At 34.5% G+C, this 23,482-nt stretch overlaps 1 protein-coding gene and 1 long non-coding RNA gene across 2 annotated transcripts in view; both read left to right on the forward strand.

Annotated features, from left to right (window-relative positions):
• The window catches only part of LOC121072380 (titin-like), a 246,198-nt gene that overhangs the window by 104,742 nt on the left and 117,974 nt on the right, over positions 1–23,482 (forward strand). Inside the window, exons 111-114 of the mRNA XM_040561912.1 lie at positions 15,423–15,503; positions 16,288–16,371; positions 17,025–17,105; positions 17,460–17,543. Of these exons, the coding sequence (XP_040417846.1) occupies positions 15,423–15,503; positions 16,288–16,371; positions 17,025–17,105; positions 17,460–17,543 (330 nt within the window). The remainder of the gene's footprint in view (positions 1–15,422; positions 15,504–16,287; positions 16,372–17,024; positions 17,106–17,459; positions 17,544–23,482) is intronic.
• LOC121072383 lies at positions 12,162–13,647 on the forward strand. The gene is made up of 3 exons (XR_005821179.1): positions 12,162–12,213; positions 12,422–12,499; positions 13,602–13,647. It is a non-coding gene; the product is annotated as an uncharacterized LOC121072383 (long non-coding RNA).

A 23,482-nucleotide genomic window follows, 5' to 3' on the forward strand; every position in this document is an offset into this window, starting at 1 on the left:
CGCTGACAAAATGGATTCCATCTCTAAATATCAAAATATCTCTGATCTGTTAAGAAAAGTCCAAAATTATCATCTTAGCAAGCCCAGCTGTCTCCCAGGTGTTAAAATGCTTGAGTAATTTTTTTGTTCAGTTTCCCTTGATATTGGTCACAAAGTCCCATGAGACCTGCCTCAGAAGACAAAACCTATGCACTGCTGCTCTAAAAAAAGAGAATATGCTGCTTGAGTATAGTGTGCATTCTTTCCTGAATAAATCTTACAAACTGAACATATTTGTATCTTAAACTTTTGGAACTTTTTCTGCCATTATAGGCAATGGTTGCTTGCCATGCCTGAATAAAAAGAAATTGTATAAAGCAATTGACAGAAGACAAACAATACTTTCCCCACTGAACAATGAATTCTTTTGCCTTTAATTAGGCCAGAACTCTTATCCATTGTCATCCACTCACACAGCTTTTTTTCTATGTGCTCCTTTTTCTTCATTTGGAATTTCCTTTGCAAATCTTTTGTTAGCAATGATTGAGACTTTGCTCTATTGCTGAGGTAGTATAAGATGTCACTGTTGTGGATAATGGCAGCCACAGAGGACACAAATGGAATTTAGTGATTTTGTAGCTGGTTGAATTTGGATTTTGAGCTCTGCCCGTTAGGAAGCTTAAATCCACTGCTGGCAGCAGCAGATGAAGCAGGAATCGTCTCAGATACTTATGTTGGAACCTTGAAATGTTTGTTGTTGATTTATTGAATAGCAGTCTAATTGCTTCCTTAATTACGAGTCCATTGTCAATATATGTGGTTGTCTTCTATGTATCAGCCATGTATTTGTAAGATATTTTTAATGTGTTTTGACAATAATATTTTTGCTCTTAAACACCACTTTTTCAAGTTATTAAATATAAATGTACTGTATTTTTTAAGTGCCTGATGTACCAGAGAGGGCTATCATTGAAGAAAGAGTACCAATTTCTCCTCCTAAAAAAATGCCAAGAGCACCAGCCAAAGGTATACTGGATAGACTGAAATATGATATAAATGTTTTTTGTGTCTTGTATGTTCCATGTACAGAGAATAATACTCATTTTTTTTCTAAGGAATGTTTGTCCTTTGGTATATTTTTTACTTGACAATGCTTGTGATCCTTAGTGTCAGTAAGATCTACATGCTATATTTTAAGATTCTTTTCATTGATATCTTTTTAAGCGCCTGAAGTACGCAAGACAGTTGTCCGAAAAGAAAAAGTGTATGTTGAAGTTCCTCAGGATGAAGAGGAAGAAGTTCCACAATATGAAGAAGTAACCAGATATGAGAAGGAAGTAATCCATTACAAGGAGGAAGTCCACCCTTATGAAGAAGTTAGTCCCTATGAGGAAGAAGTTCCTCAGTATGAAGAAGTTTCTCAATATGAAGAGGAAGAAGTCACCCATTATGAAGAAGAAGCTGCTTATTACGAAGAGGAAGTTCCTCAATATGAAGAGGAGGAGGTGGAAGCTCCCCAGTATGAACAGGAGGCTCCCCCACCAGTTAGAGGTATACTTTAATTTTAGGACTGTGTGAGGAAAAAATAGTATCTGTTTCTTCAGTTAATGTATCCAAGTTTTGTTTCATATGTTCCAGTTTGGTTTACATCTTACTTTTTCCAAGGCATTTTATGAATAGAATATATTGTAGAAAACAAGCTGGGCTGCTGTATGCCTACTCTTCACTATTACTTCTACAAATTTAAATGTTCTATGCCATAAATGTTCATTCCTCTTTACATAAATTCTGTGTAACCCACTAAGAAAAATTAATTTAAATTTATCTTGTCCTTGTCTGAGATCAAATTTTCCTATCAGTCTCTGTTTGAAATGTTTAGAATTGCATATGAGAACTGTGTGTCATGAACAAAATTATTTGTATCTGGAAAATACGTGGAGTATTTGAAAATAAGTGATTTTGGAACACTAGTCTTTTTTACTTCCTCTCAGAAATGTTTGAGAAAATCTATATTAATGTATTTATTTTTGAAAGGGAACAATATATTTTCATGGAACACAAAACTACAGAAGTTCTATTAAATCGCCATAGTTAAAATCTCTTACGTTTAGATGTTTTCCTTAGGAATAATGTATATAGTGATGGTGTAAATTTTCACTACTTAGAGAGGACAACCAGTTTTGGTCTAGGTCTTGCTAATAAAGTTTTGCTACATGAAGACATAGGCTAACTATATCTATTTTTCCAAAATTATATAATCATCTAAGAGTACATAAAAATGTATATTTTCCAGTCCTGATTCAAATCACATAGTGCTTCTTCTCCAAAAGGAAGTTCAGGATTTCTTTTGACTAACTAATGAATTTCAAAACTATTTTTAACATTGTTTGCACTAGAATTTTGATACATTGGTTAGCACATTTTCCTAGTAAAGAAAGGGCCATGCTGCACACAGCAAAAGCGAAGTTTATCCTGAACAGGAAATATTAGGATTGGCTAAAGTTTTATTGACTTTATCCTAGCAGTTAAGTTTAATTCATATGTGCATCAATCTTTCTCCAGTATGCTCAGATCAAATGATTACTCTCCTATCATCATAAAACTTGTATGGATATTTAGCCATTTTGGAGTACAAAAACTGTTAAGATAAAGTTTAGTTGAAATTTTTGCCCCACTGTAGTTAAAGGGAAAAATTCTACTTATTTCAGCATTCAGGATTTTATTTTATTTTATTTTATTTTATTTTATTTTATTTTATTTTATTTTATTTTATTATTTTAATTGAAGTACACCACTCATATACAATGTCGGTACCCACCAAATTGTGGTATAAACTGCTGTGTATATTTTGTCATATATTGTCATATATATATTATACATTATATTATATATATATAATATATATAATATATATATTGTCATATATATATTGTCATATATTCATAGTTGTGTGTTAGAGTTAAATCAATTAACAAACTTGATTGGCTTGCTTTTTATATGTAGATAGCACTTGGAAAAATCTGAAAAATAAAATGTAATCGGCAATATATATTCAATATACAAAACCAGCTTATTCAACATGATAAAATTAGCATATTACATGCCTGAGAAGTGTTAGCATCATAGCTCTGGGGGAAAATAAGGAGAAAAGTAGTGAAACGTTAAAGTATTTAATAAAGTAATTAAAGCAGGCTTTTATTGCAATGTTTGTTTTCATCCACTATTAGCATTTTAAATTGCTCCAAAAATTGGAGGAAAAAAATTAAATTTGTATTTTTGCAAGTTTCCCTGCCATGATGTTTCTTGATCTTCTTTAATAGCTGGTTCTAAAAAGTCACTCTCTGTCTTACTCTAAGCAATAAATAAACCTTTGAAATTAAAACTTTTTTTTTTTTTGATGGCATTAGTGGCTGAGCAGGAAGAATGGGCTTAAAAGCAGTGAATATGTCCTGTTTGCTGTTTTATTTTGTCTTAGTGCTCAAACCATTTTAAATCATAGCTGTATGTTTTGGTTATGTACTTGGGATTTGTGCTAGGGGTGCTTGCTTGCGCTTTATTTTCCTGTTGTTTTCCAAGTAAATACCTAAGATATTAATGGTATCTTTCAAGTGCCTGACGTGCCCAAGAAGGCTGTTCCAGAGGAAAAAATACCAATTCTGAAGAAAAAAGAAGCTCCTCCAGCAAAAGGTATATAATCTCTTGATGTTAGCAGACATTCTCTGAATGTGTAATTCACACTATATCTTAGATTACTTTTTCTGTTCTTTTTGGAGGGGGCTCTGCATATGAAATATTTGTGCTGCTGTCTTTTTTGTTTTATTTCTGTTTTAAAAAGTTTGTGGATTATGTTTTAATCAAAATAATGTTTTTGAAGTGGCTGAGGTGCCGAAGAAACCTGCACCTGAAAAGAAAGTCCAAGTGCCAAAGAAAAAGGAAGCTCCCCCACCTAAAGGTATAGCAACTTGTATTAGCTGTGATCAGAAAGGTCTTCTAGACTTTATTTATCTTCTCACTTGTGTTAAACCATATGAAAGCAAAAGGATTATTGATCTTAAGAATGGTGGTTCTATGTGTTTGTGTTAAATTGTTTTGTGTCACTGGCTTTTATGTAAAGGTGTTTTAGCTGATTATTCTAAACTCATTTTACAATAATATCTTTAAAGTTCCTGAAGTGTCAAAGAAACCTATGCAAGAAGAGCAAGTTCCTGTTCTTGTAAAGAAAAAGAAGGATGTCCCACCAGCTAAAGGTATATCAGCTCTTGCCTAAATGTTTGATAAAACAAAATGTTCTTTGTTCACCTTTCCTCTTTAACATAGTATGAAGAATCTATTCTTGTTAGTTCATTTTGTCATTCCATTATATTGATTCATGCCATTCATATTGATTCATTCCATTTTTATTGATTCTTTACACTGTGGTGTAATGAAAAATGAAATTCTTAAACTGTAACTATATTTTTAAAGTGCCTGAAGTACCAAAGAAACCTGTGCCAGAAGAGAAGGTACTTGTCCCAGAAACTAAAAAAGTGCAAGAGCCTCCACCAGCCAAAGGTACACCAATTTCTGATTCAACCAAGTAATTCTAATTTTATTTCTTTGGCTTTAGAAGACAGCAAGTAACAAACCCATTCCTCTTCACTGTATTGTGACTCTTTTATGAGCATTTCTTTTTGTCATGGGTGATATACTTATTCTGTGCTGTGAAAATGTCTATGTTTGTGTCGTACTATTGTTTGTCTTTTTTGGAGAGGAACAAAAGATAATTGTTATTTACATATCTGAATTCTTTAAATGTACTTGCTGTTTCAAAAACAGCTGCTCCAGAAGATAAACAATATTTATCTTCCAGAGATAAACATTTCAAACAGCCAGACTTCCCCCCAACCTTACTACGTCAATTTGTAATGTGGTAGTTTGGATGTTTGTAAGTTCGCATCTGTGCATAAATCTGTGGAAAATTATATACTTTTAAATCAATGATTTTTTCATACACAATTAAATTTATCATATTTGTGTAGTTACCTTATGTTAGTTGCACAGTTATTGTTTTATATTACACTGAAAATGAATTTCTTAAACAAAAATATCTTTAAAGTGCCTGAAGTACCCAAGAAAGTTCCAGAAAAGAAAATACCTGTCCATGTACATAAAAAGCCAGAAACTCCAACAGCTAAAGGTATCTTTTCTCATAAGTGAACCCATGGACAATGTTTCTTGTTGTTTCTGTATGTTTGTTATTAGAATTTCACTGAAGTATCATAGCAGTTTGTGACAAATGTACTTGCTAATTTAAACTCTTCATCTTCTGTGTAAATCATCCGTCTGTGTCTGATGTTGTGTTTAATCTTCTTACAATTAAATACTATCTTTGAAATGCCAGAAATATCAAGACCTCCCCCTGAAGAGGTACCTGTCTTTGTTCCTGAGGAAGAGGAAGAAGAGGAAACTGTTCCAGAGATACCAGCAAAAGGTATAGCATTTCTTCCTGAAAATTACCAAAGAGCTCTGTCCAGTTAATTAAAAGACCTTCATATCTGTTACTTGTTTTAAGCTGGATGTAAATCTTAATTATCTTTTTGAAGTGAGTTTTCTTCTTCTTACGGGTCTTTGTGATCATTTTCCATGTTTTTAGTAGTTTTGATGCTCTAAATATAATTGAAAATTTCTTATCAAAACAATATCTTTAAAGTGCCAGAGGTGCCCAAGACAGCTGTCCCAGAAGAAAAAGTGCATGTTGCAGTTCCTAAAGTAAAGAAAATTCCTCCAGCTAAAGGTATATCACTTTGCAGTGTGTGCAGATAATTCCTCTTCCTTATATTTTCGTATTTCAAAGAAATCTCCTTTTAAAGATCAATTTATAGTCATTCAAAGTCAGGTCCTTGGTTCTAGCACACTTTTGCTTCCCAGCAAGCAGTACTAGATCGCAGATAGGGCTTGATTTTTCATTTTGTTCTTGACCAATCAGAACTCATGTTCCCAAGGAACAATGTTTAAACAATGTTCCTGGAATAATGTCCTATGGGACTTTATCTGGAAATTCTTCAATTCAGAGAGATCTTTCCGACATGCACCTTGAGAATGTATGTTAAAATTTCAAGCTTATTAGCTAAATTTATACAAAAATAAAATGAAAGCACAATGGACTCTATAAATAACCAGAAGATGGACCCTGTCAGCAAACACTGACAATTTTTTATGTTAAAAATTAGACTAAAAATCTTCAACAACCTCTCATTTGTAGCAAATGTTGGTAATACGTTTGGCAATGATGATGTGTAATTAAGAACTGGGCAAAAGAGCTAACCCTCATGTAATTCTTATAACCCAATTGCATTTTGGTATCCTTAGGGAAAGAATGAAAAATAACGAATTTAGTTTGCCTCATGTTTATTAGTGTTGTTATTTTAAAGTTGGTGTCCTTGTGTTTTGTGTTGTGATGTTTTCTTTGGGAAGTTGCACAAGTAAAGTTTTTAATATCTTTAAAGCGCATGAGGTGCCACAGAAAGTTGTGCATGATGAAGAAGAGGAAGCTTTTCCAGAGGAAACTGTACCAGCAAAAGGTACAACATCTCTTGCAAGTTACCCATGTGATCTTTTGAGCTGATTAAAATGCTTCTTTATTTCTTTTTCTGTGTAAACCTTGATGATCTTATCAGGGAGTTTGTGATCTTGTTTCATATTTTTTAATGTTTTTGGTGCTCTGAAAGTAATTTTAAAATGTGTTTGCAAAATAATATCTTTAAAGAGCTGGAGATTCCTAAGAAACCAGTCCCAAAAGAAAAAATACCTGTACCCACTCCTGAGAAACTGGAGCTTCCTCCATCAAAAGGTACATAAATTAATAACTAAGAAAACAATCTGTGCTGTTAGTCTCATTCACTAGCTATATTTATTTTATTTTATATTGTTTGTTATTTATGTTATTTTTGTGTCCCTGCTGTCTTTCTGTATTGATGTCTCAGAATACCTGTCAGATTTGTGGCAAAAAATAATTTCTGAAATGATCTGACTTGCTCATAAAGTCTCGCATGGATATAAAATGTCTTTTTACTTCAACTTCTTTTTTAAATACTTTAAATATGTTCTGCAAATCAGTTATTTCGTTATGTATGTATGTATATGTCTTCTGTTGTCTTTCTAATATTACTGGTAGAGGACATTCTAAAAAGAAAATAATATCTTTAAAGTGCCTGAGATGCCTAAGAAACCCGTTTCTGAAGAGAAAGTACCTGTTCCTAAAAAGGTGCCAGCTCCACCAGCCAAAGGTATTTCAGTTTGTAAATGCTGTGTCATTAATAGATAATATTCTTCATACAAGTTGACCTTAGCACAAGACTTAGTATGTCTGTCTTGCATTATCTTTGTCACTACACTGTAAGTTTTTGTTCTGCTGGTGGTAAGCTTCTGGGTTTGTGTTTATTTAAAAACTGTGCAGCAAGTACACTGAAGTCAGTCATATCTTTAAAGTACCCAAGGTGCCTAAGAAAGTTGTTCCTGAAGAGAAGGTAACTGTTGCTCCCCCTAAAAAAGTGGAAGTTCCTGCTGCGAAAGGTACATATGCTCCATAATGTTATTAATATACATGCTAAAATACTTTTGACCTCCTTCGTTCTAACTTTTGTTTTTGTTATATGAGATTTCTGCTCTAATTTATGTCAAAACTCTTCAGTATCAATGTTTGCATTGTAAAACCATAACACTGCTTATTGTGTTTGTTTTTGTTTTTACTTATACTGCTTTAAGTTTTCATTTTAATTGCTAAAAGAAAACCATATCTTTAAAGTCCCTGAGGTGCATAAAAGAGCTGTTGCAGAAGAGAAAGTACTTGCTGTTGTCCCAAAACCCAAAGAACCACCACTGAGTAAAGGTACAGATATTTTTCTTAATCACAAATTTTTTTTTCCTCTTTCCTCCTAAAATCTTTTAGAGTATATATATTGTTTCAGGAGCATGTTCTTTTATTTTAAAGTAACTTATGCTTGTGGTTATCAATCACATTTTCTGTTCTGTGTGGATGGTCTTGAACAACTGTAAAGGATATTAAATAATTGTAAAGTTAGTAACAATAATACTGTCTCTAAAGTGCCTGAAATATCCAAGAAACTCATCCAGAAAGTCCCTGCTCCTGTAGTGGAGAAGTACGAATATACATATGAGGAGTATGAGAAGTATGAGACATATGAAAGTATTGAAGATTTTGAGAAGGTTGAGGAATATGAAGAAATTGAAGCTTATGAGGAACCTGAAGAACCTGAGGGATATAAGGAGATTCAGGAACAGGAGTATGAAGAGGAGGCTGAGGAGAAGGAAGATATCTATGAGAAGTATGAGTTTAAGGAGAAGGAAGAGATCTATGAGAAACATGAGGAGGTTTACGAGGAGACTTACGAAATCCCACCAGCTATAGGTACATCATGTCATGATTTCTTTATTCTTATCATTGTTTGTTGAGTTTCCAGCCGCTGCTTAAGCCTCCATTTTTATATATTTCCCCATTTGTACACCTATGTATGTCTGCTGATGATGATGATACATCCATTCAAAGGTTGTTTGTGTCCTACTCCTTCCTAAGGAATTCTTCCTTTCAAAGTGGAATAGAAAGATTCCCCATCTGACTGACAGAGCTAGTGTAGATATGATACAAGCAAAGTAAATTATAATTTTCTGGTGCAGTTCAGATTCAGTCTGGATTCAACACTTTCATGTGTCAATGTGTTTCTTTTTCCCAGTTTAGCTCCAATGAGTTACAGAGATGTTAAAACTCAAGTAGGGCCTTCCGTCTTATCATGTTTACGATTACAGGATCATAGGATCCCTCATGCCAAACAGAAATTGCATCCAAAATGCACCAGAAACATGTACACTGAAATTTCTTAGCTTTTGTTGCTCAAGATCTGAGTCAAATGTCTGCTCTCCTGTCTCTGCATAAATTAGGTGATTCTTCTACGAGTGGTTGCTCTGCTTGCTGTCTTTGTGTCTGTTGTAATTCCTCATAAATAATTTAAAATCCATAATTAAATATTTCTTAAAGTGCCTGAGGTGCCTAAAAGACCTCTGCCAGAAGAAAAAGTACCTGTTCCTGTTCCTAAAAAAGAAGCTCCTCCAGCTAAAGGTACATGAGCTATAAGATAAATTTGAAAACACAGTCCTTTGTCTTCTCAGAATCCCCAATCCAGTAGTCAAATCAGAATAGATTTATCAGAATTTATAGGTTTCTTCTAGTGAATGCTGAAATATATATATATGATTTATAGTCAAATCAGAATAGATCTATAAGAATAGATTTGACTGTTAGACCCTTAACTTTTCTTCCCAATACGGTCAAAGACTGGGATTAACATAATAAAAAGATAAGTAAATACTTCTTAAATGAATCAAAACTTAGACAAATTACATGCATTCTGAGGGCAAAGGAATTGTGAGGAGGACCTCCACTATTTAATTAATACCACCAGAATGTAAATTACATTTTTTATCTAATGATTGAAAACAAGCAGATGTAAAAATCAATAAAAGTCTAATGATTGAAAACAAGCAGATGTAAAAATTAATAAAAGTCCATTGAGCTCAAAGTCTATGTCAATTAAAATCTAGTTTCCCATCAAATCCCCAAAACCAAGGGCTTTATTCACCCTAATTACATGCTGGAGTGGGTATAATGTTAATATGTGTTCACTGTTCAGTCTTTATAAAAGCTAAGGGTCATGAATAGAAATTGTCAGTGTATGTTAGTAGAGTTCCTGTACTAGTCCAGAGTTCTGTAGTTTTCTTTTCAGAGCACTTAATTTGCCAGAAACTCATCTTGCACTCATTTTTTTAGCTGTTTCTCATTCAAATTATCAGAATGAAATCAGTGGGAAGGGGGTTAATTTTTGCATGATGACTTGGAGTTAATTGATAGAAAATTATAACTTTACCATATTCCCAGCTGGTATTAATACAGCTGACAGTCCATAAAACCTTATTATTAAGGCATATCCTGCTCAAATGTTCACCAAACAATCAATGTGAATCCAAGCAAAATATCTGAGATCTGTGGCCTTCAAGGTCACCACCAAATAGCAACTGAGTACAGTGTATTTTTATTTTTCTAACTTCTGTGACTCTTTGCATTGCTTGCTTTTTGTTTACCTTTTATTCTTACATAATATTAATACTGCAAATATTCTTAAAAACACAACAATGTTTTTAAAGTGCCAGCGGTGGTGAAGAAGCCTGTTCCAAAGGAAAAAGTACTACCTACTGTCTCTAAAAAGGAAATGATTCCACCAGCTAAAGGTATATACTTCCTCTGCATTGTCCTCACAAACCATGAACTCTGATTTCAGTCTTTTGTCCTCATTATTTGTTGAGAAACATGTGTCTGTCTTATGTCTTCATGGTGCTTTTTCAGCTGTTTGTGATTGAGTCTTTTTTGCCTGTTTATGTCAAGTCATTTTTTGAAAATATGTGAGTTGCATTGAAAAATGTGTGTTCTGTCTTCAAGATACATATGAAAGAAGTTCAGAAAGAAAGAGTATTTTTGGTCACTGTGAAAAGGAGGCAGATTCCATCATCCAAGACTATGGCTGTCTTTCAAGAAAATGTTTTTAATATGTTATTCTTCAGTCTAATCTTCAAAATTAACATAGATATTCTTTCAGGAAACATTTAATCCTTTGTTGCTTCATGAATCTGTCGTAGATTTGTTAGATTTGTTCTTCTTTCTAACTTCTTCCAAGAAAATTTAAAAGCCCTAAAAGCAAACAATGTCTTAAAGGGCTGGCTGTTCTCAAAAGACCTGTTCCTGAAGAAAAGAAACCTACACATGCAGCTGAAATAGAAGTTCCACCAAAGAAAGGTAGAACATTTGATATGAGATTTTACGGAAAGGAAATATTTGCATTGTTTACCCCAACTAACATCTTCTAAAAGAATCCTAAAATTCTTTAGGCCATGACAAGGATATAATCTAGTCTCTAACTGCAGATTCAGTTCTGAGTGGTAAATTGAATGCTCTTAGGCAAACATTTCATATATGTGCTATACATGTGCTAGACAGTAAATACACTGATTTATGAAAGAAAATGTGATGAGAACGTATCGCTACTTACACCATCTGTACATAAAAGCTTCAGTGCTTTTATTTTTGTGATGTAGTTGTAAATTCAGTTTAAACTGGGAGTTGGAAACAAGTATAATGGTCATGATATTCTGAGAAGTAATACGGCAAGAGCAAGTTTAAACCAATAAATCTGTTATAAATATCAGAAGGAAATATCAGCATGAAGATACAGTGTGAAAAGCAAATGGCTTATGCTCTTTGAGAGCAGAAACAATGAATTTCCTACATAATTCATTGTTCTAGACTGTATAATATATCTTTCATCAAAATGCATAGTATTTGGGCCATCAAAAAATCTTAGTTTTCTGGGTTTATTTCTGTTTGGGAATTTAAAAGTTGAAAAATATTTTGAGGTTACTAAAAAAAGGGATAATATCTTTTCAAGTTCCTGAGATTCACAAGAGAGCTGTCCTTGAAGATAAAGTATCCACCTTTATTGTTGGAGAAGATGAACCTACTTTGTATGAAGGTACATCAATGAAATATCTACCAAGAAGTAAACTGCAGAGATTCATGTTCTAGGTTGTTTTTTAAAACATGAGACATTTTCAATTTATGTATTATTATTTTTTAGTTATTTAAAAGTAATTTCTATGCATGTCTTTGAGACTCCCTAACCCCAACATTTATAGTTTAACATTTTTAGATGTTCTTTTCTCTCCTGTTGTTGGGTGAAAAAAGCATAAGAGAGAAACTAAATTTCTGATCCAGGAAAACCCTTCAGCCATATTAGAACAAAAAAATGGACTAAAGTAGATGTTGGCTTAAAAACCATCCTGAGCATGTCTTAATTAATTTTTGAGCTGGGATATAGATAATTAACTCCAGATGGGGAAATGGGAAACTCAATTCAAATACAATGTCCTACGTAACACAGAGAACTAAGTAACTAGAAAATCATTTGATCAGGCTGAAATGAGATATTTAAATAATTTATGTTCAAACAGGTCTTTGTCTATATACATGTCTGTGCATTATAAGTTGTCTGTCTAATTTTGTCTTGTAAATAATATTAAAATCCATAAAATAAACTAATATCTTTAAAGAGCCTGAAGTTTATGAAGATCTTCCAACAGAAGAAAAACTCCCTGTTGTTATTCCTAGTAAACCAGAAGCTCCAGCAGCTAAAGGTACTGCAACTATTCAAACAATATATAAAGTGACGTGTACCCTACAAATCAGTTATTCATTGTCATCATTCCATCTGTGCTCCAGTCAGCTATTTAATGTATTCATTCTAATGTTTCCTTAGATACTATGTGCTTGTCATTGCTTCTTTGTTTTGTTACTTACATTTTGTTATATGATAATGTTCTTAAAAATATAATATCTTTGAAGAACCTGCAGTGACAAAGAAAACTGTCCCACTTAAGAAAATACCTGCTGCTGTCCCTAAAGAAGCTCCTCCAACTAAAGGTATACGATCTCCAAATGATTTTTTTTCTATTCTCTCAAAATTGAGGTACTAAGAAACCCCTCATGCTTGCTTTTTCTGAACAGCATTATAAAGTGCTATATACACACAGTTTTCTTCCCTTTGATTTCCTATTGTAAAAGTAATTTATTTATCTCAGGAAGAGAACATGTATACAGGGAGATCAGAGATGAAAAACATATAATCGTTTTGCAAACACAAAGAAATCCAAATATTTCAGCAGCTTTCTTCATATGTTAAACTAATGAATGAGCAACTACTAAGACAATCATTCATCATTCAGGAAAACAAATTCAATGATCATTCTGTGTAAATTCTTATTTTTGGCTTGTGTCAGGGACTGCTCAAACATATTGATACATTTTGCATAAAGAATTTAAAATTTAAACAGACAAATTTATACAACTACTCCCCCCCTCTCAGAAAATTAATTAAATAAATAAATAGATAAATAAATAAATAAAAATTAGTAGACAGGTAATTCATTACAGGCCCAGGGATTAACCTTATATTTTTTGACTTCTTGTCATATTCCATTTCCCAAACTACATTCTATGTTGCTATTAAAAAAAAAAAAAAAAAAAAAAAAGCTGTGACAGAGCTTGTTCCTGAAGCACATTTTCCAGTCATGTCAGGGGTTCTGATAAAGATTAGGTTAAGACTTCAATTCAGAAAAAAAATCAAAAAACCCACAAAATATTTTATAGAAACAGTTTTGTAATAAAATACAATTCCAGAGTTGAAAACTTTGACAAAATATTTGATTAACTTCACTGGAGTTTTGCTTTGCCTTTTTTAGGAAATTTTTAAAGAAATAAAAACATTTGAATTGACAAAATTCCTAAAGGTTGTTTAATAACAACAACAACAACAAATATTATCCTTTCAGAGAAGAGAAAATTCAGACCTGTAAGTGTTAGGAGTTCCAAAAACAGAGAAATGCATGAAGTTAAGTTGCCAAGTTGTATTCACAGCTTAATACTATATATTTTAATATTTTTCTAGTAGCATTTTTTATTGTTTTACAAAACTGTAATACTTATTTCCTAGTGCAAATTTGTAAAATAAACCAATCTTTTTAAGTTCCTGAAGTACCAAAGAAAGATGTCCGCAAAGAAAAAATACCTCCTGCTCTACCAAAAGAAGCTACGCACCTTAAAGGTACAAGACATTCTGAGTGGGGTTTGAAGGATAAAAGATCTGTTTTCATGTATATATCTTTAATGATTTTGAGAAAATTCTACGTATCATAACCTAAAGTGTAGTTAGCAGCCATGGTATAAAATTTATATATATATATATATATATATATATATATATATATATATCACCTGGAGTTGTTCTTGAGGGGTAAAAATTGTTTAGATTTAGGGGCAAAAAGCAAGGGACCCTGCTACATGAGATCAGTCCAAGGAAGGCAATAATTATAAAACAGACATTGAAAAATTGATAGAGAGTAGTCAGAGAAGTCCATCTCTCAGCACTCAAGAAGTAACTCAGTTTAGGACATAACAAAAATCTTTCTTCTCGCAACCTGCAGAGGTCGGATCATGGTAGTATACAAGGTTATTTCTTCCCTCACTTATAACAAGACTAAATTTGAGGGTTGATACAAAATAGACCTGTGTGTCTTAAGCTGAGCTTGAATATTTGATTTTCTCTGTTATTTGTTTTTCACATCGTCTTGTTGTCTGAAGATATTACTCTGAGTTAATTTAAATATTTAAACTAATATCTTTCAAGTACGTGAAGTTTATGAGGAAATGTACATAGAAGAAGAAATTTCTACTGTTCATAGAAAAGAGGAGGCTCCACCACCTAGAGGTATATGATCTTCTTGATCATCTTTCCTGAAACTTGCAAAGTAATGACCTCCAAAAAAAAAAAAAAATAATAATGTCCATAGTTTAGGTATTGTTCAGTATAACTAATATTTGTGTTCATTCTTTTTGTTCTTTACTTATTTGTCAAACTTATTTTTCTGTGTGACTTGTCTTTCTGTCCTATATAAATTCTTAAAATGAACTAATATCTTTAAACTGCCTACAGTAGTTAAGAAAGATGCTTCAGAAGAAAAAGTGCCTATTGCTGTGCCTAAAACAACAGAACCTAGACCAATGTCTAAAAGGCCAGAATCTCCTCTATCTAAAGGTATTTTAGTAGCCCAATAAACCTGAGGTCTTGTCTTTTAATGATAATATATTTTGTGTTTCTTACGTAGTTACTCATTTAATATTTTATAATCCACGTCAGTTTTGTGATACTCATGTTACACATGCCTGTTCTTCTGTTTCCCTACTAGTCTTATTTATTTGTATGTTTACTTTAAATAATAAAAATTAAAATCAATAAATATGTTTAAACTTCCTGAAGTGCCCACGAAAGGTATCCCTGAAGAGAAACCTGTTCTTCAAACTTCAATTTGTTTTTTGCTGAGACTTTTTTGAACATATAACTGTTGTCAGACTGTCCTTTAACATCTACTTGTTTTGTCTTACTTCTCTGTATTCCATGTTTTATTTTTCTATTTCTCAAAAGTACATATCTTTAAAATTTCCAAGCTACCTAAAGAATCTGTCTCAGAAGAGAAAGTACCTTTTGCTGTACTTAAAAAGACAGGAGTACCACCTGAAGGTTATATGTCAATAAAGGTGACACTCTGAGATTTCTCTTTCTCTTGGGCAGAAGGGTTAACATGAAAATAAAAAAATACCCTTTATTTCTCATTTATAAAAATTCCTAGTACTGTGTAGTACTATACAAATCTTTTTGCATTGCATATTTCTTTTCATATCTAATCTTTTGAATCTTGACAATATTCTTCTTGTGACACTCTTTCTTCTTAATATCACATATCTTTAAATGCCTTAAATGTAACAAAAATAAATGTTGTTTTCTTTAAAGTGCCAGAAGTGCCCAAGAAAATTACAGAAGAGAAAGTACCTATTACTGTGCCTAAAAAACTGGAACCAACACCAGCCAAAGGTATGTTTCATTACATAGAACTAAAACATGGAAGAGAAAAACAAACAAACAAACAAAAAAAACTCTACCTTGATTTGGTGAATTAGTTTTTGACTGTATGTTTTGTACTATTATATTTATTTTCTGTGGCCACAGTTTGTATATGTTACTGCTTTCGAAACTCTCTTTCTTGAGCGATAGCTGTAATTAGCATATCGGTGAGTTAGAAATGCTCATGTAACTGGGCAGAGATGAGATCAATCCTCAAGAACCACAGCAGAAATCTTACAGTAAAAAATTAGCTGCAAAAGAGTGTTTAAGAATCTCAAAATACACAGTGATACAGTCCTCTAACACAGGGGAAAACCCTCCATGAAGAGACAAAAAATTGATAAAGAGATGACATCATCATGCATAGAAGAATGTGACAGGGAAGGCAGAATGGACAATGGCAGCCTTTAGTCGAATGCAGATGCAGGGAGGTCATTGACTTAAATGGAAAAATAATTTAATGTAGAGGGATGTGTTTAAGTCAGCCACCTTGCTGATCTGCATTTGATTAAGGCTTTAAAAGGCTCTGAGGTTTTACCTCAGACTTTACAGGGGCATAAAGGAATGTAAAGTGAATAAACATATGAAATCAATGGTTCCATTAATTTTCAATTTCTACTCCAAAGTTTTGAACATAACTGTAAAATCCTATATATTGAAAATATATATTGAATATATATTTGAACATAAACATATATATATTTGAACATAACTGTAAAATCCTATATATTGAAAATAATTTTTTTCCTCAAAGAGCCTGAAGCACCCAAGGAAGTAGTTCTAGAAGAGAAAATCAAAGTTCCTGTGCCTAAAAAGCCAGAAGTACCACCAGCTAAAGGTACTTGTCATTAATAAATCCATAACAATAATTTGTTTTCCTTCACTGATAAAATCTTTTGATACTATTTCCCCATCTTTTCTATCTCCTAAACTGTGATTTATATACTTCATTTTTGAAGCAGACTCTTTTTCCACTTTCAAATGTCTATCAATCTTGATTGAGAGCAAAAAGCATATTTGGTAAAGGATATTATCTTTAATTGATCCTACTTGGTGTCCTTTTGTTTATTTCTTTTTCTAATTTAATGCTATTTAAATTTCTTTATATTCTTTGTATTAACTTAAGTATTAATTTTAAAGTGCATGAAGAGCCCAAGAAAGTCCCAGACAAGAAAATACCAGTCATGGAGCCTAAAAAACCAGAAGTTCCACCACCTAAAGGTATTTGTCATTATGGAGAAAAATAAAATAATAAAAAACAAAATGGAAAATATTGCTCTTTATTGTTTTGACACTATAGAAGACAATACCCAAGTCCCTTGTGGAGATTTTCTTCTGTTGTCTGAGGTTTTCCAAGTGAGCAAATGTTTTGTTTTTCAACATGGAAAAAGATAATCCTTGTAATTGGTGTACTCACTAACACTATTCTGCTGTTGTTCTTTAATGCTGTTCATGAAATTCTTATAGTAAAAGTTATTAATATTTTTCAAGTGCCTGAGGTACCAAAGAAAGTGGTCACAGAAGAGATTTCAGTCAAAGTACCAAAGAAGGCAGAACCTCCACCAGCTAAAGGTAACTGCTGTAAACAATGAATGACAGAAAAACCCTTTGAGTATTATTTTAATAAATTAGTGTATTATTTTAATAAATGGTTATTTTCTTGTATTATAAATGTTCTATATTTGTTGTTGTTTAAATTGTACCTTTTATATGTGTGAGAGAGATAAACAAAGAAGCTAACCTATTTGTAGCCCGTAAAAGACCATTACCTCAGAGAATATTTTCTGTAGGAATACGAAAAAGTTGATATTTACATCCAAAACCACTGATGTTGTTGATGTCCCTGAGTTTTACTTTTTATGTCCCAAGTGCTAAAGACACTCTGTTTGAATTTCATGCAAATAACAGAAATTACTTTCTTTAAAGTGCCTGAAGTGCCCAAGAAAGTGGTTCCAGAAGAAAAAGTACACACTGAAGTTCCTAAAAAAACAGAACCTCCACCACCTAAAGGTACATTTTCAGTACTGATAAAGTCACACAACATTTTAATTGGTTTATCTGAATGTCATCTTTTTAATTCTATGTTATCCTCTTTGTTATATTCTAATATTTGTAGGTGTTATGGTTTGTGTTGTCATCCCTTGTGAATAACTTATTTAGCAACAATGGCTATTATTGGTGCACATTGGGCAATATTAAAAACAAATAGACTATTTATGAGGGGTATTTTTTTCTGATGTTGTCTGATAATTTTCTCCTTGGAGCTATTGTCTCCTTTTTAATTCCAATTCTTCAAATTCCTGAAAGTAAAATAAATAAATATTTTTAAAGAACCTGAAGTGTCGAAGAAGCTTGTTCCAGAGAAGAAATTACCTGTTCCTAAAACACCAGAACCTGAGATTTTGCCTAAAGAACCAGAACCTGTGGTTGTCCCAGAACCAGAGGCTGTACCTGAAGAACCGAAATCTCTACTAGAGGAAGGTAAATCTCAACATTAATAAAATAATAAGAGCAATATTTTCCTCTTTTCTTAAACACTGTGGTTTTCCAGGTCTTCTGTCTTCTGAGAGACCGGACTGTATTCGTTCTATGTATCTGCATATCTGTGTGAAATAGGCATACAGGGGTCTTTTTGAAGAATAGTGACAAATTCGGGATGTCTGAATTACCTGCATTTTTCACTTCAATTCTTCTTACTATTTGGATTATTCTTACCATTCTACTTACTACATGCTTCAGTTCATGAAAACAACCGTAACTAGTATTTTTCAAGTTACACTAGTAGTAGAGGAGAAACTATCCATTATAGTAGCTAGGAGCAGAACATATCAATATACTTGAAATATCAGAAGCCCTACCAAGAAAAGCTGGATGCCATCACTGATAATTCTTGAGTCTTCAGCTTATTACCTGCAAAATTATTAGTATCTTTTGTCCTGTCCACTTTGTTTGTAAATACTGTGAATTCTACGTAGAGCTTAAGATATACTGTCATTGCATGTGTATGCTTACATATGTGGGGGCATGAGGTGTGTATGTGTGTGTATTTGAAGGAAGAAAAGCCAATATGTGTTATCTCCATCCTTAAAAAGGCTAACATAAATGCTTGGTACCTCATACGTTTTTAATGTTTCCATTCCAATTGTCTTTTTATGTTTTATGATTTACTTAATGTACGTATTTGTGTCTGAGCAACTGTTAATTTAGAACTAATATCTTTTATGTACATAAAGTGGTCAAGACAGCTGTTCTAGAAAAGAAAGTACCTGTTGCAGTTTCACGAAAACCAAAGGACATTGCAGGACCCCCCAAAGTAAAACACTTTGTGGCACCTCAAGAACTAGGACCTGTGACAGTGGCCCAAAAACCAGTGCATGCTGTGTCACCTGAGGTTACAAAGTCTGTTGTGGCTCCCCAAGAAACAGAGGGTGTTGTGGCATCTGAGGAGCCTGAGGCTGTCTTGGCACACCGAAAAGCAGAAACTGTTGCGGCACCTGAGGAAACAGAGCCAGTTGTGGCAGCCCAAAAAACACTACATGTTGTGGTGCCTGAGAAAACCGACCTTACTGTGGTACCTGAGGAACCTAAGCTTGATGTGGCACCCCAAAAACTAAAGCATGGTGTGATGTCCCCAAAACAAAGGCATGTTGTGGCAGCCAAGAAAACAGATCATGTTGGTTTACCTGAGAAACGAGACCTTGCTGTGGTACCTGAGAAACCCGTGCCTGATGTAGCACCCCAAAAAATAAAGCATGGTGTGGTGCACTCAAAACAAAAGCCTATTGTGGAACCCTCCAAATTGGAGCCATTCATGGCCCCTGAGGAACCTGAGATCACTGTGGTGCCTGATGACTCGGAGGCAGCTGCAGCACCCCCAAAAACAGAGCACATTGTGGTGTCCCCCAAAACAAAACTTCGTGTGGCACCCCAAAAAGCAGAGCTTGTTGTGGCACCTGAAGAAACAGAGTTTGCTGGAGATTTCAAAAAATCGAAGCCTATTGCAGTGTCACAAAAATCAAAGCCTGTTGCGGTGCAAGACAAGCCAGAACCTGTTATGGTGCCTAAGGATTCAGAACAAATTTTGGCACCCCGAAAACCAGAGAATTTTGCAGCACTTCAAAAACTGAAACCTGAAGTGGCACCTGAGAAGCCAGAGCCTGTTTTATCACCTGAGGAACCACCACTGGCCAAGACGGCTGAAAAGCCAGAGATTGTTGCCATACATAAAAAACAAGCAGCTCCACAAGCTAAAGGTACATCTTATGAGTAGGATGTCTATTCCTTCTCTCAAGTATAGTATGTTTCACTGCTCATAATAAAGCTTAATATGAATAACTAAAATATACTAATATCTTTAAAGAGCCTGTAATGCCTGAGAAGGCTGTCCCAGAAGAGAAAATTCCTGTAGCTGTTCCTGAAAAATCAGAACCTCCATCAGCCAGAGGTACATATTATCATGAATACATGATAAACACACCTAATCTTCTTAAATATGATTTTAACCTCTTCTGTCATTTTGAACCTTAGATTTTAAATTGTGCTTGCCGCTACAAATCACACTGAGCATGTTTGTGACAGATTATTTCACAAGATTTCACATCTTCTATGTTTCAGTCTGTGTACATATGTTTAAATGTATTTGAATTGTAAAATGAATTGAACTAATATCTTTGAAGTGCCTGAGAGGGCTGTCCCAAAGGAGAAAGTGTCCGATGGTGTACCTAAAAAAGCAGGAGCTCCACTTGCTAAAGGTACATGTCATCATGAGCACCATCACAGAGATGGCGGTTTTGTTGTTCCTGTTTGTGTATTTGTCTTTCTTTCTTTTTTTTTTTCTTTCAATGAATCCCATTTTAAATTGATCTTTTATAGTCACACTCTAGCATCTAAAATGTGAGAGAAATGCACCAGATATGAATTAATATGCAAGGTTGTCAAATGAGGACTTGATTTTCTCAGAATACTCAGATGAAAGATGTTAAAGTTGAAATACTCAAAAACTGTATGCACAACAAATTGATGCACTGCTTCACCGTTTCATTACTTTTAGAAAGTCCCAAATACTGTCTAGAGAAGTAAACATTTTCTCTAGCACCATATTCCGTCCATCCAAAACACAAGGACGTAATTCAAGTGAAGTGCCATTTGCCAATGATGACGTTCAGAGTATTTAAATACTATAAATATTTAAAATGAATATTACATGAAACAGCTGTAAGCAGCATATAGTGTAATACTGAAACAAGAAATGAAAAGATGACAATGAAAGCAAACCCAAGCCCATAGCACACAGTCATGAATGCTAAGCAACAGACCTTCAAGTACAGTTGGATTCCATTAATAAGTTTCTGACCAGCTGTTAGAAAGATGGGGTGTGTTTTCTGCATTTCCACCTTGCCTCAAAAACTGAAACTAAACAAAGACTTCCCATGTCCTGCATGACATCTTTGACACCCTTGGCATACAATGTGTGTGAAGCAGAGCACAACCGGTGACTGAGTGTAAGCACAGCGCTTTCTCAGGGAAGACTGTGTGCGCATGTTATTGATTGTCTTATTGTTTCATATACATCTGTACAGACGACAAAGCTAAAATATACTAATATCTTTGAAGTGCCCAAGGTACCCAAGAAGGCTGTTCTGGAAGAACCCATACCTGTAGCTGTGCCAAAAAAGCCAGAACCTGCACCAGCTCGAGGTACTTGTTGCCCTGCACATTGACCTGAACAAGACTGTTTCTTACTATCTGAAATGTTACTTCTGAAATCTGATGTCCTGTCCATTTGTGATTACCTGAAATTTCCAAGTTCTTTGTGTGAATTGGGAATTCAATTATTTAGTATTTCTATGAACAGCCCAAAAGATATTTTGAATTTACTGTTTCGCTTTCATATTCTAAATCTTCAGACACAAAAATTTGATTTTTAAAATTTGATCATTGTTTTTTTGTAGAGCATTGCCAAACATTATCTTAAATTAACAACACAAATGTCCCCATGACTATTTTGACAGTCTCAGTGACTGTGTATCATAAGCATGAGTCTTTCAGAATTTATAAAACAAAACAAGTTACTCAGAAATGCACATACGAAGGGAGTTATAAGAACTGATAGCATATTAAGTGCTTAAAGAAATATCTGATCATTTCAGAGAACGTAGTGAAGAAGGAATGGTTATAAAATCCAGTGAACCATATTAGCTGTGGGAGTTGCCACAGTGAGAGGAGAATTGAGGGATGAGAACTACTCAAGATAAGAAAATAAACCAGTGAAGTGAAAAGCATAAAGAAAGAATGGGAACGGAGAAGGACAGGAATAGAGATGAAGGAAAACCAGTGGGATTTCTGTTCCTCTCTGTATCAATGCCTGTATGAGGAATGACAATAGATAAGGTATGGGCTGAGGTTGTTCCCAGCGAACCATCAGATCCCAGCAGGGCTGAGAATGACAGTCTCTCTTCCCTGGGAGGGAAGGCTGCTGAGTACATGGAAGGGTACCCTTATTCTCACCTCGCCCTTGAGTCGTACATAAACACAGGCACTCTGTATCTGTTTGTGTTTTTGTGAGCAAGTGAGGGAGAGGTGGGGTTGATACCATGAGACCAGTTTGGTTACTTTCTCGAGGGCACCTTTCGTTTATGTTTCACTGTTCATCATCCTGTTCAATGTATAAAACTGACTGTTACTAATATCTTTAAAGCGCCCGAAGTGCCCAGGAAGGCTATTCGTGAGGAAAAAATACCTGTGGCCGTTGCCAAAGCCCCAGAGCCTCCAGCACCCAGAGGTACCTGACTTCATGGATAACTTGACAAAGAAGATACTTTATCTCCTTCTCTTAAGTGTTGTCCTACCCTCTCTTGGCCTGTCTTTGGCTTAAATCTGAGACTTGCAAAGTTATGCATGCTGGGCGTACTGTGCTGTGCGTGTGAGGTTTTGAACAGGCTTTTGTGGTGTCAGCGTCTGCGTTGCCCTGTTTTTTGTTCCTACTTGGCATGTCTTTTCAGCAATGTAAAATGAAACACACTAATATCTTTGAAGTGCATGAGATGCCGGAGGCAGAGGTCTCAGAAGAGGAAGAGGTGGAAGTACCACCAGAGGAAGCGGTAGCAGTTGCCGAGCCTGGAGAGCCAGAAGCTCCTCCAGCTGAAGGTATATGGTGGTGTCCCAAAGTGCCTGCTGTGCTCTCGGTGTTGACACAGTACTGACTGCTCTTTGCCCCTCTGCCTTCTGTGGGGAGGGGTGTGAGCAGCATTTAGCCATGCTGTGTCTGTACGAGTCCGTATGGGCCTGGGGCAGAGGGTGGGGCTGGTCAGCAAACGCTCTGTCATAAGCCCCCGCTTGGGCTCTTTGCTGCAAGTAGTCCACCTGAAGGAAGTGGTGTTATCTGAAAAGGACTCTTCCTTTCCTGCTTCACTGCTTACCATTAAGCTGTTTGCTGATCTTTGTCCCTGTCAAGTAAAAGGAACTAATATCTTTAAAGTGCCTGAGGTGGTTGAGGAGGAAGAGCCAGAAGAGGAGGTGTCGGTGGTTGTTCCCCAAAAGCCTGTGGCTGTGCCCAAGAAGCCTGTGGCAGTGCCCAAGAAGCCTGTGGCTGTGCCCAAGAAACCAGAAGTCCCAGAAGCTAAAGGTATATTTGTGAGAAGAGCTGCTTTTTATTTTAGTATCTTGATCAATACTTTAATTTCTTGTTAGCCACTTTTTTTGTGTAAGATTTCTTATGTGTCTCCAGCCCCAGCTTCTACTGTGTGTAAGGCTGCATATGTAATTAACCAACCAGTCACTAGATGAACCTCTATCTTTAGAAATATCTAAACTCTTTGCTTCTGTCATCAGTTTTATGATCTTTTGTATTTTTCTAAACTGTGAATTTAAGAGAAAATAATGTCTTTAAAGTGCTTAAGGTGCCCAAGAAAGCTGTCCCACAAGAAAAAACACCTGTTGCTGAACCCAAA

This window comes from Cygnus olor, chromosome 6, assembly GCF_009769625.2.
Source record: "Cygnus olor isolate bCygOlo1 chromosome 6, bCygOlo1.pri.v2, whole genome shotgun sequence".
NCBI classification, from domain to species: Eukaryota; Metazoa; Chordata; class Aves; order Anseriformes; family Anatidae; genus Cygnus; species Cygnus olor.